General features: G+C 44.0%; 1 protein-coding gene across 2 annotated transcripts; it reads left to right on the top strand.

Moving 5' to 3' along the window:
• Window positions 1-521: 521 nt before the first annotated feature.
• On the top strand, window positions 522-4,762 carry LOC123154406 (nucleolin 1). Of its 2 annotated transcripts, none has more exons than XM_044573155.1 (15): window positions 522-857; window positions 1,211-1,285; window positions 1,363-1,479; window positions 1,665-1,745; window positions 1,839-1,910; window positions 1,989-2,114; window positions 2,197-2,289; window positions 2,496-2,531; window positions 2,606-2,697; window positions 2,775-2,892; window positions 3,298-3,386; window positions 3,485-3,572; window positions 3,659-3,750; window positions 4,062-4,393; window positions 4,557-4,762. In XM_044573155.1, exons 1-15 carry the CDS (start codon window positions 597-599, stop codon window positions 4,583-4,585), a joined length of 1,701 nt encoding a protein of 566 aa, XP_044429090.1. In that variant the 5' UTR covers window positions 522-596; the 3' UTR covers window positions 4,586-4,762. The 2 variants fall into 2 exon arrangements, with proteins under 2 accessions (XP_044429090.1, XP_044429089.1); XM_044573154.1 differs by having other exon boundaries at window positions 1,824-1,910.
• The last annotated feature ends 6,718 nt before the right edge of the window (window positions 4,763-11,480 follow it).

The following is an 11,480-nucleotide window of genomic DNA, read 5'->3' as shown; positions in this document are numbered from 1 at the left end:
CGCGGGGGCATTCGGCCCGACGACGCTCGCCGCCGACAACCCTGGGGAGCAGGGGCGATGGCGCTTGGGCGGCGGGGAACCGGACGGCGGAGGAGAGCGAGGAGCGGTGCAGAGGCGGGCGATGTGGCCGTAGTGACGACAGCAACGACAGCGAACATTCCGACGTCATTCGGACCGCCGATGGACCGGGCTGGGGCTGAGGCATCGCGGGCACTCCGGAGCACGCGGAGAACGCGGAGAGGATACAATAGGCAGCGACACTGGCAGCATTATGCAATGAATCGGCCGCGCTTGTTCATATACTCCTCGCGCTATGATGTATAGGTAGTCTTTTTGCAGTATCGAAGTTTCGCGGGCCGGCCCAAGAGAGAGCTGCTGTGTGCCCATTAGGGGCACTCGCAAAATGCTGTCTCATGGGCTACTTCCTTAACAGAAGCAGAATCGCAAAAGCCCTCACGGCAGCCCAAGCAGTGCCAAACCTAGCTCGCACTCGAGGCTATAAAATACCTCCGCCGCCACGTCTCGCAAACCCTCTCTAAAACCCTAGCACTCCGCTCCCCTACACTCCCTCCTTGCCTCTACGCCGCCAGCGGTCCATGGGCAAGTCAAGCAAGAAGTCCGCGGCCCCTACTGTCGTGGCGCCGGCGGCCGTCCTTACCAAGGGGAAGGCCGGGAAGAAGCGCGAAGCCGATGACGAGATCAAGAAGGCTGTAAGCGCAAAGAAACAGAAGGCTGCGCCGGCAAAGGCGGTGCCCGGGCCCAAAGAGGCCGCCAAGAAGGCCAAGAAGCAGCCGCCGCCCAAGAAGGTTGAGAGCAGCAGCTCTGAGGAGCAGTCATCCGAGTCCGAGGAGGAGGAGGTATTGCCATCTTTGCGCGCTTCCTACTTTTGCTGTTTCCTCTCTGTTCTGCTCATGTGTGCTTGTTTGGTCAACATTTCGTGTATCATGGTTAATGTTCGGTGCGATGTAGTACTAATTTCTGGACGTGGCATAGGTTCTGAGCAATAATTTTTTAACATCAGGTGGCCATCGGCAATTCTCAGTGTCAGAGTAGTAATCCTTTGGAAGCTAATTGCTCCGTGACAGATATATACCGTACTATACTAGTGCGTGTATTTCTAGGGAATACTACTACCATATTATGATTTTGTTTGTATTCACGATCCAAGCTTCAGCACTAGTACATCAGCTACTGAGCTCTGCATTATCAGGTTCCTAAGAAGACTGCAAAGCCTGTCAAACACGAGTCTTCAGATGATAGCAGCGACGATTCCTCCTCTGACGAGGTATAACTTCACCGTCCCAACTCAAAGATGTCTCCATTTGACGCATCCTAATTATCTTCTTTTTCCTGTTAATTAAGGAACCTGCAAAGAAGCCTTCTGCTAAACCTGTGACCCCAGCTGCCAGCAACGGCTCAAAGAAAGGCAAGCCTGAGAGCAGCTCTTCTAGTTCTGAGGATGAGTCCGATGATGACGAGGTGAATATTTCACCTTAAGTTTTTTTCTTGCACTTGTTAGTTTCATTTTGAAGTTATTGAAACAAGTAAATCCAACTATTTTCACTTCGAAATATATTTTGCCAGGCCATAGTAGGATATTATTCTATTCTCGTGGTTATGGTTGGTTTCTTAGCTGACTTAATGCTGGTCTCTTCATTTCCCAGAAACCTGCTGCTCTGGTAAAGAAAACACCAGTCATCGAATCTGACAGCTCCGAAAGTGACTCAGATGATAGCTCAGATGAGGTTAGTGCATGTGTGGTCTATTTTCTTGCTTTTCTCTTCTATGCATGTTTGCAGTGCTGTGATTGAATATGTCTTTAGGATGTTCCTGCCAAGACTCCTGCTGCTGCTGCCAAGAAGGTAGATTCTTCAGACAGTTCTGAGTCGGAGAGTGAATCTGAGGATGAGGTATGCAGTAATTATGTTTTTGAAGTCTTCATTGGTTGTTTCATAAATTTTATTGACATATTCTCTCAAACTTTGTAGGAGAAGTCAAAGAAAGCCGCACAGGCCACCAAGATAGCTCCTGCAGCTGCTAAAAGAAAGGAGGAGCCCAGTGATTCCTCAGACAGTGATGAGAGTGATGAAGAGCCTCCCCAGAAAAAGCTGAAGGTTCTACTGCTTGTTTCTATTCATTTTTCGTCACTAACTTTGTAGATTATTACTCCATTGTTTACACATTTTTCCTCCACAGGATGCTGCGAAGGTTACTCCTAAGTCTGCCAAAAAGGACAGCACCAGTGATGATGACAGTTCTGATGAAAGCTCTGATGATGAGCCTAAAAAGGTAAGCTGGGGATTTCAGAAAATTTAGAATGTCGAGAATAGATATGTAGCATAAGAGTATGCTGCCGTCCAGCTGCTAAATGGAAGGAGTCGAGTGATTTCTCATATTTTTATTTTATCTCTTATCTTAAGTTTTCTATTCTTCCAAGTTTCCATCTGAATTGGCATGACTGCCCTAATGGCATGTTTTTGTGTGAAACTTTGCAGAAAGTTACAACTGCCTCAAAATCACAGAAGGAAGAGGTATAACCTGTGCACCTGATCTTATCCTGTAGCCTTTCATGTACATGTGATGTATGTTTTGATATATTTTACAGCCTAAAACTCCTGCTAGCAACAAAGGTCAGGCAACAGGGTCGAAGACCCTTTGGATGGGGAACCTTTCCTTCAATATTGAGTATGATCAAGTGTAAGTTCCCTGCAGCAGATATGTTCATCATTATTCTTTCAACATTCATAATTGTTAATGTTCTTGTTTCTTTACAGGAAGCAATTTTTTGCACAAATTGGAGAGGTCGTTGATGTTCGCCTGGCTACCCATGAAGATGGCCATCCCAAGGGATTTGGTCATGTTGAGTTTGCTACGGCTGAAGATGCTCAGAAAGTAAATGTTTCTGTTTTACTCCCTCAGCTCATATTAGTTGACGTATTTCAGTGCCTAAATACATCCGTTTGAGCATCAATTAATATGTGACGGAGGCAGTATTTGACATCAGTTCCTCTTTATGTTAGTTTTAGAATTTATACACGCACCTTAGTAGATATGCTTCTTTGCCCTTAATCTATAGTGCTTTAGTATCTAGTTATATGCGTGATTTCTCAGTTCTAGAGTTTTCACTGCTATAACGAGACATTCTGTTTTTCAAGTACTGGTTGTTTTTGACAGAAATATGGTACATTTTCAACCACACGGGTACCAGTTGATTCAAGATATCCAAGTTTGTATACCACTTCAGCAACAAAGTAGACACATTACTTCCGCTAATAAATCTCTGTTTCTTTTCTTCAGGCGCTTGATTCACTGAATGGTGGAGATCTAATGGGCCGTCCGGTGAGACTTGACATGGCTGCTGAAAGAGGTGCAACTCCTCGCACCAGGTACTGTGAATATGATCACTTGAAATTAAACATTTATTTGAATTGCTCTGGGTGAAAGCTTTATTTCTTTGTATGTTTAAATTTTTGTGTGACTGCAGGGATGGTGGATCGTTTGGAAAACCAAGTGGAGGTCCCAGCCTCTCAGTATTTGTCAAGGGTTTTGATTCATCTCAACAGGAGGATGCTGTAATTTCTTGGTTATCTTGTCTCACATTTTTCTAGGCAATTGTGTGCCTCCCTTTTCTGAGTTGTTCTTTCATTGTGAATTCTAGATTCGGAGCTCTCTTCAAGAACACTTCTCTAAATGTGGAGAAATCACACGTGTCTCAGTTCCGATGGATTATGAGAATGGTGCAAGCAAAGGGTACTTCAGCGCTAAACCTTCTCTAAACATTGCATCTTTAACAAGTACACTAGGCAAGCATCAACATATTTGTTACAAGGGTCCTGTCGTTTTGATATAATTAAAATAAACAACCTGGTCTTATCCTAATAGTGTTTGTAAATTGACAAATTATACTCTCTTGATGTTACTTTGATAAGTCAAGAGATACTTTAGCGCAAACCTTCTCTAAACATTGTATCCTAAGTGAATTAAAATGAACAACCTGGTCTTATCCTAAGTGAATTATATCCTAATAGTGTTTTTGTGTATGGTTTATGTGAATTCTGCAGGATAGCTTACATGGATTTTACTGATGAGAGTTCCTTTTCGAAAGCACTTGAGCTTAGTGGATCTGACCTAGGTGGCTGCAACTTGTATGTTGCTGAAGCTAAGCCTAAGGGTCAATTTGGTGGCGTTGGTGGTCGATCTGGTGGCAGAGATGGTGGCCGCTCTGGTGGTGGCAGGTTTGGCCGGTCTGGTGGCCGTGATGGCGGCGGCAGGTTTGGCCGGTCTGGTGGCCGTGATGGTGGCGGCAGGTTTGGCCGGTCTGGTGGCCGTGATGGCGGCAGAGGAGGCGGCCGAGGCTTTCAGAGCAGACAGAGTGCTGGCACAGCTAGCGCAGGTAAGAAACCAGTCCCGTCGAGTAACAAAAATATAACTTGTTTGATGCATGCTAGAAATTTGTCGGTATAGCATGTAAAAGACTAGCGTGCAAACTTTGGTTGGTTCTTTCTCCGGAGTTGTATAGATTTGCTAACTAACTCCTTGTACATTATGCCTTGCAGGGAAGAAGACCACATTTGGTGACGATTAGAAACTTTTTGAGCCACAAAATGGTCTGATGCAACTGCCGCGTGTCTAGACGACTGTATCCCCGTGTTTCCCATTATCCTAGTGGACCTAGTATCATTTGTCTGTAGTATTTTCTTGCCGCTATATGTTGTAATGCCAGAATTCTACTATATATGTTACACCTAGTGTTTTTATAATACTTCCTCTATCCAAGTATCCAAGACAAGAAGTGGTCAGGCATCTCCTATAAAATGGCCAATCATTAGTACTCCCTCGGTCCGAAAAAACTTGGCCCAAACTTTTAAATGGATGGTGTTAGATACAATCATTTGAGGGATAAGCTTTTTTGGATGAAGGGAATACTAAACAAACCAGTGTCCCTTGATTCTGATGATTTTAGAGGGTGAGATTAATTCAGGCTCTTCTCTTATCGCCCGAGCCTAATCTACACTAGCCATGCTGTGATTTCTTCCTCCTGATTCTATTTTTTTTCTTTCTTTCTGGATTCTAGCTCCATCCTTCATCTCAGCTTCAATCTTCCTCTTTTAATTTTGAGACATACCTTTACAAATTTGAGGACGCACTACTAATTAGGGATTGTTTGGTATATGAGGATCTAATCTTATACTAGCATGTGGTCAATTGTTTGTTCTGATCGACTTACTCCCGCCCCTTCTACGTCTTCCTCTTTTCAATCTCTTCTTTCCATACTACGTCTTCCTCTTTTCAGTCTCTCTTTCCAATTTTTTTCCATGTCGCTTATTTCCCTTCAATTCCTTCAGAAATCCAAATACTTAGCCAAGCGTGTTGGTGAGGACTTGGGTGGGTGGTCAAGGGACTTGAGAGCTTGCTCTCCGTTAAGGGATAGTGTTCGGGAACCTTGGTATGTATCTGACGGGTGATGGATAGTTTGAAGGCGAGGGCTTGGCAAATTCTCCATATTTCCAATGACCAGTGGGTGGCCTATGAGAAGAAATTTGTGAAGGGCAAGGACGGGAAACATGATTTTCGTTCCTGGCCAAGATACTTGGCCCCTCTTCCAATGGCTTGCCATGATTGAGGGGATCGCTACCTATTCTCGTTAAGGTGGCCTCGACTGAAGATATGGTAATCAAAACTGAGATGAGTGTTTTGTGGTGTTTAGTACATGCCCCAGATGAGATTCATGGAGTTTGAAGCTTGTGTCACATTGAATGGTAGGACGTGTGCTAGGCGATGTCTAGGGGAGTTCTTTTCTTGAATCCTAAGTCTGGATCAACTGTGTCTAACGAAGACATTGTACATGAAAAAGAGTGGCGTACTCTTCGACCCCGGAGGTTGGTATTCCCCTTTGTGGAAGGGAGGTGTGAATTGATGGCTTTCAAATGATACTTTGTGTGAGGCACATCAGTTCATTGTTAGGTTTCATAGAGGATTCTAGAAGATCACTTGGAGGAGGCTCAGTATTACACAAATGCATAACCGATGAGGAGAATGTGGCACGTGTTAATTGCATTGTTTGGGACATGGTGATGCACAAGGATAATATAGTAAAAGGAGATATACAAAGAGGAATAAGAAGGGAAAAGGTGGGTATGAACGAAAATGGTGTGCCTTTGAATAAAAGGTTTTACATGCTTTTCGCTAGACATGTGGCCGCACCAGTTATGCGAAAAAGGCATGTGTTGTAGTGCTGAAGAGAGAAGATCAAGAATTTGGACCATGGCTAAAGTTTGTTCCACTAATGCAGAGAAGCTTTGAAGATGATGGTTGGTCAGGTGGTTACGAGTGGAAGAGTAGTAGCTGGATCTATAGTCCGGGAGGTCGAGGTACTCATAATTACAAGTTGGGCTTTGGTGGGAGTTCGTCGGACAGTGGAAGCTAGTCTCTCATGGCACAGAGAAAATGGTTTGGGTGCTAGTGTGAACAAGTAAGCCACTGGCGGTGATGATTCTGTGGTTACTAGCCCTTTGAAGTTAAATAATGGTAAAGATAGAAATGAACTGAGCAAGGACGAGGGGGCACGTAAACAATTGGACTTGGGGGGAAACAAGTCTGGATCAAGGCGCGTGGAAGAAAAGAATAAGGGGATAATAGGGGATGAGTTGGAGAAATCGGAACTGAGTGATTTGTCGTGGGACAGGATGAGAGGGGAAGATAAACTTGATGGACTGGATATTGTGCACTCAACAGAGGTGAAGAATAGTGGGGCAGTGACGGAGGGATCCGGAAACTCAACTAATGACGCTGAAGCAAGGCTGCTGAGTCGGCCATGCAGTCCCCAATGAAGATTGTAGCTTGGAACTGCGAGGGAATGGGGAATAGGCTGACATTTCGTGGTCTTCTGGATCTCCATAAGACGACCTTGGTATTTTATTTTTGTGAGAGGCCAAGCTCGACAAGAAGAGAACGGAAAAGTTTAGGATGATGTTGAGCATGCCGCATATGTTGGCAAAGGGAAGTGATTGTACTAGTGGCGGATTAGCTATATTCCTGAAGATGACTGTGTAAGTGCATCTAGTACCACCCCTAGTTGGTTTTGGAGTATTGACGACAAACGTGGTTGAGGGACTAATGTGTTTGTGAGATTCACAGGAGAACACAGGTAGAAGTCCCTATTGATTCGGTTTACCTGTCGGAGATGACCCCTAAAAATGTATGAAGACAATGGTGGTTCGTGAAGACATTCACGTCGAATACAATGGAGTGCGAAGACATAGTTTGTTTCGTAGTTTCATTTCTATTTCTTGAGTCATAGGAACCACCAAACTGTCAAGTGGGGTCCAAGTAAACAAAGTCAGAAAACTAACGTGATGCTCAACCCAAATCCTATGTCTTCGAGTGAAGACAATGAGAGAAAATCTCATCCAGAGTTGGATGAGTCAACTTTGCTTGGAGCCCAAGTAAAGCTGCCGCGTGTGTTTGAAATTCGACCGTTGGACATGTGTTGGCTCCTTAGTGACCCAGGGTTATTTCGGGCGTATCATGTCTGGTTGCCTCCTGGCTATAAATAGCCCACCCCCTACACCATAAATTGGCGACTGCTCAGAGTTAGTGCACGACTTTTGTCGTTTGAGAGCAACCCACCTCCGAAGCCTTTGAGAGAGAATCCTTGCAAGGACAAAGCCCAAAACACCCATGGACCAAAGAGTGTTTGGCATCACTGAAGTCTTTCTGTCCGTGTGATTTGAAGACTTATTCCACTTGGAGACTGTGATCTTCCAGTCGGTTAGGCGTCACGTTATGAGGATCCAAGAGTCATTGTGTATTACCGGTGAACGAAGTCTATGAAGGTTTGGAAGTCTACCGTGAAGACTTACCAGGGTGATTGGGCGAGGACTAAGTGTCCTTAGCTCAAGGGGAATAAGGTGAAGACGCGGTCTTCCGAGTTCAGTCTCATCCTCCCTAACCAGACGTACAGTTGTCACAACAAGTGGAACTGGTCTACCAAATCCTTGTCTTCGTCAAGCTACTGGTTCTATTACTTCACCCTTTACTTACTGTTTAGCTTCGTGAAGTCATTGCTTTCTTGTCATTTCTGACTTCACTGTGTGAAGATATTCTCTCTGATTGCACATTTGGCTTCACACTTTCTTCCTATTCCGATCTATTCTACCCAACAAGTATTTGTCTTCGTGCTATCCTTATAATGTTTCTTTGACTATGGCTTGTCTAGTGTAGTTTATCTTCCGCTGCATACTGTGTAGGTGTTATTTGCTTGCTTGTCTTCGAAGACATTTCATGTCTTGAAGACTTTCATAAAAATCGCCTATTCACCCCCCTCTAGTCGATAACTAGCACTTTCAATTGGTATCAGAGCAAGGTGCTCCCTTGTTCTGTGTGATTCGGTTTAACCACCTGGAGTTTTAGCTATGTCAACTATAGTGATAATCAAAGTCTCCGCCGCGTGCCCCGTCTTCGATGGCACTGATTACCCCGACTAGAAGAATAAGATGCGCATGCATCTTGAATCCATTGACAATGACCTCTGGTATGTCGTCAAGACTGGCGTTCCCAAAGTTGGTGAAGGCGCCACCGCTGCTGATGTAAAGAGGTTCGCGCAACTAGACTCAATTGCCAAGAACATCATGTATGGTCATCTGACAAAAGGGAAGTATGACCGTGTGAGTGCTCTGGAATCTACGAAGCTAGTCTAGGACTGGCTGTCCAAGGTCAACGAAGGCGTCTTAGCACAGAGAGACTCAAGAATACATGTGCCTCGCAATCTCTTCAACCGATTCAAGAGGAATAACAATGAGAATGTTTATCTCATTTTCAACCGCCTCACTGATATCACAAATAAGCTTCGTGCACTTGGCACCACTGAGATCACCAAGCACGAAGTCGTGAAGAAGCTATTGAGATCACTTGACAGCTCATTTGACACACTGGTGATCCAAGAACGTCCTGACTTCAAAGATCTTGATCCGTCTGACATACTTGAGAGGCTCAACACACTCGTTCCAACTATCTGAGAAGAGAGATATCTGTGGTCCCAACTATGGCCGATCTCATGCCTTGAAGGCAAAAGCTGTATCCTCATCTGAAGAATTTGACTGTAGTTTTGATGATCCTGAAGACATAGGCAAAGAGCTAGCAATGCTTGTGAGAAAGTTCAAAAAGTTCTCCAAGAAGAATCACTTCGGAAAATCTTCAAGATCCAGCTCCAAGAATGATGAGGCTTCCACCCGTGACTTCAAGAAGAGAACATGCCACAAATGCAAGAAGCCAGGCCACTACATATTTGAATGTCCTCAATGGGAGAAGGAAACAAAGAAAAAGAAGAAGAGAAAGGACTATGACTCTGATGATAAGAAGAAGAAGAAACCCTCAAAGTCTTCATCTTACAATAAGAGCTCATCTGACAAGGCTCGTGCGTTCATTGGCAAGGAAATGGATTCAAAGGAGGAGTCTGCTTTTGAGGAGGCAAAGGTGGAGTCTATGGAGGAGTCTGATTCAGGCGTGTCAAGCGTGGCTCTAGCTTCGGCATTCGTCGCCAAGTCCATCTTCAACACTGAAGACAATGGTCACGACGCCGATGCTGAAGCTACTAAGGACGATGATTCTACTCCCACCTACTGCTTCATGGCAAGAGGTGTTACGGTAAACTCACGCGATATTTACTTTCAGACCTCCAGTGAAGATGACTCTAAATGCGAATCCAAACCCAGCTATAAAACTCTTGCTAAAGTTGCAACTGAACAACAAACAACCATGGAAAATATTCAAAACTTGCTATACAAAAGTAATGACCTATTGGACAAGGAAATGAATCGAACTCAGTCCTTAATCAAAGACATAAAAAATCTTCATTTTAAGTACGAGGAACTTGAAAGTTGTCATGAAACCCTCTCCGCTACTCATGGGAAGCTTTCCTATGATTATCTTCAAAGGAAGCAAGATCTAGAGAAACTGAGAGCGTCTCATGAAGATCTTCAAAAGGAAAATGATTCACTACTTGCTAACAGATCAGTTCCGCTCAGGAAGATTTTGTGCCACCTAGCCTAAAATGCCTTGAGCGAGACAATGCTATCTCTATTGCTTAATGTTCTACTGCTTCTGGAATTGCAATATCTTCAACTGTTGATGTGGTAACTAACCCCTCTTTTGAGGATGCCACTACTATTGCTGACGAGAATGCCAGGTTGAAGACATTGCTTGAAACAGACATGTACAAAAGCCTCAAAGGGCATCAGACACTATGTGATGTCCTCAAGAAACATATTCTGAACCGAAACCCTAGAAAAGAGGGTGTTGGTTTCGAGAGGAAAATTAATGTTGATGGCTCTTACTAGAAGCCTGAACAGTACCCCCAAAACCACATGGGTTGCTGCGAAAGGCCCTTCAGTGGATCCATCCACCTTATGTGGTTTCACTTGTGCTAACCCTGTTATCATTGATGAGTCATTTGACTCCAACTATAAACTATTCAAGAATCAGAATGGTGAAGTGTTTGCCAGGTTTATTGGAGCTAACTGAAGGAATGGGTCACCTATGAAGAAGATCCGGGTTCCTAAAATTCGTCTTGAGAAGCTTCCCATGAATGTCATCATGACACCACCAGGGAAGAAGACAAACCCCAGATCAAAGGCTTCATATGGCCCAAAGGCTTCATACAGACAGAGGACCTCACAAGGTCACCCTAACGCCAATGTTTTGCAGGGAAACAATCATCAGACTCATGAATATGAGCGTGTTTATTCAAACTGCTATGTTCACAAATCAAAGAACTTTTCTGCATATTCTTTTGAGTACTATTCACCTCCTACAAAACTATTTGCTAGGGCTTCAAAGCCAAAGTTCTCAAATGCTGCACTTAGACTCATTGCTTCTAAGCCACCCCTTGAGATGTGGGTGGTTAAGAAGAATTAACTTCTCTTGCATGGTCGGGTCTCCAGCCAAAAATCATTGACTTCTGAAGACAATGCTGGGGACCTAAAACATCTTGTCGGACGCAAGATAAAATGTCAAAATGGTCTTACCATTTATTTCGTCCATGGATTTCTTGAAGAGCATCCCATCTTACCATCCAAGAATCTTACATTTCATAATATTCTTGTTCGTCAAATGTTTCTCCTTCACAATACTCTTTGTGAAGCCTATCCTACTAACTGACTGTAGGGTACAACTCCGAAAGCTACTGAATGGATCATGGACAGTGGATGCACTAACCACATGACTGGTGATCGAAGTCTTCTCATGGATTCTACTCTTCGACCATCTACTAAAAGCTATATCACATTTGCTGACGCTGGTAAAAGCAAGGTATTGGGCCTAGGTAGAGTTGCTATGTCAAAGGATCAACACATGGATAAAGTGATTCCTATTGAATCCCTAGGATACAACTTAATGTCTGTCTCAATGCTTTGTGATCTTGACATGATTGCGATATTCGGAAAAGATCGATGCCTTGTGCTAATGGCTTCTGACAAATCTCT

Source organism: Triticum aestivum, chromosome 7A, assembly GCF_018294505.1.
Source record: "Triticum aestivum cultivar Chinese Spring chromosome 7A, IWGSC CS RefSeq v2.1, whole genome shotgun sequence".
NCBI classification, from domain to species: Eukaryota; Viridiplantae; Streptophyta; class Magnoliopsida; order Poales; family Poaceae; genus Triticum; species Triticum aestivum.
Note: the sequence above shows the minus strand (reverse complement) of the source record. Positions and strands in the feature narration are given on the sequence as shown.

Coding starts and splice junctions, on each gene's coding strand:
- LOC123154406 (XM_044573154.1), top strand. CDS start 597: ATGGGCAAGTCAAGCAAGAAGTCCGCGGCCCCTACTGTCGTGGCGCCG. Junction 1,286..1,362: donor ACGATTCCTCCTCTGACGAG/GTATAACTTCAC, acceptor CTGTTAATTAAG/GAACCTGCAAAGAAGCCTTC. Junction 2,290..2,495: donor CTGATGATGAGCCTAAAAAG/GTAAGCTGGGGA, acceptor GAAACTTTGCAG/AAAGTTACAACTGCCTCAAA.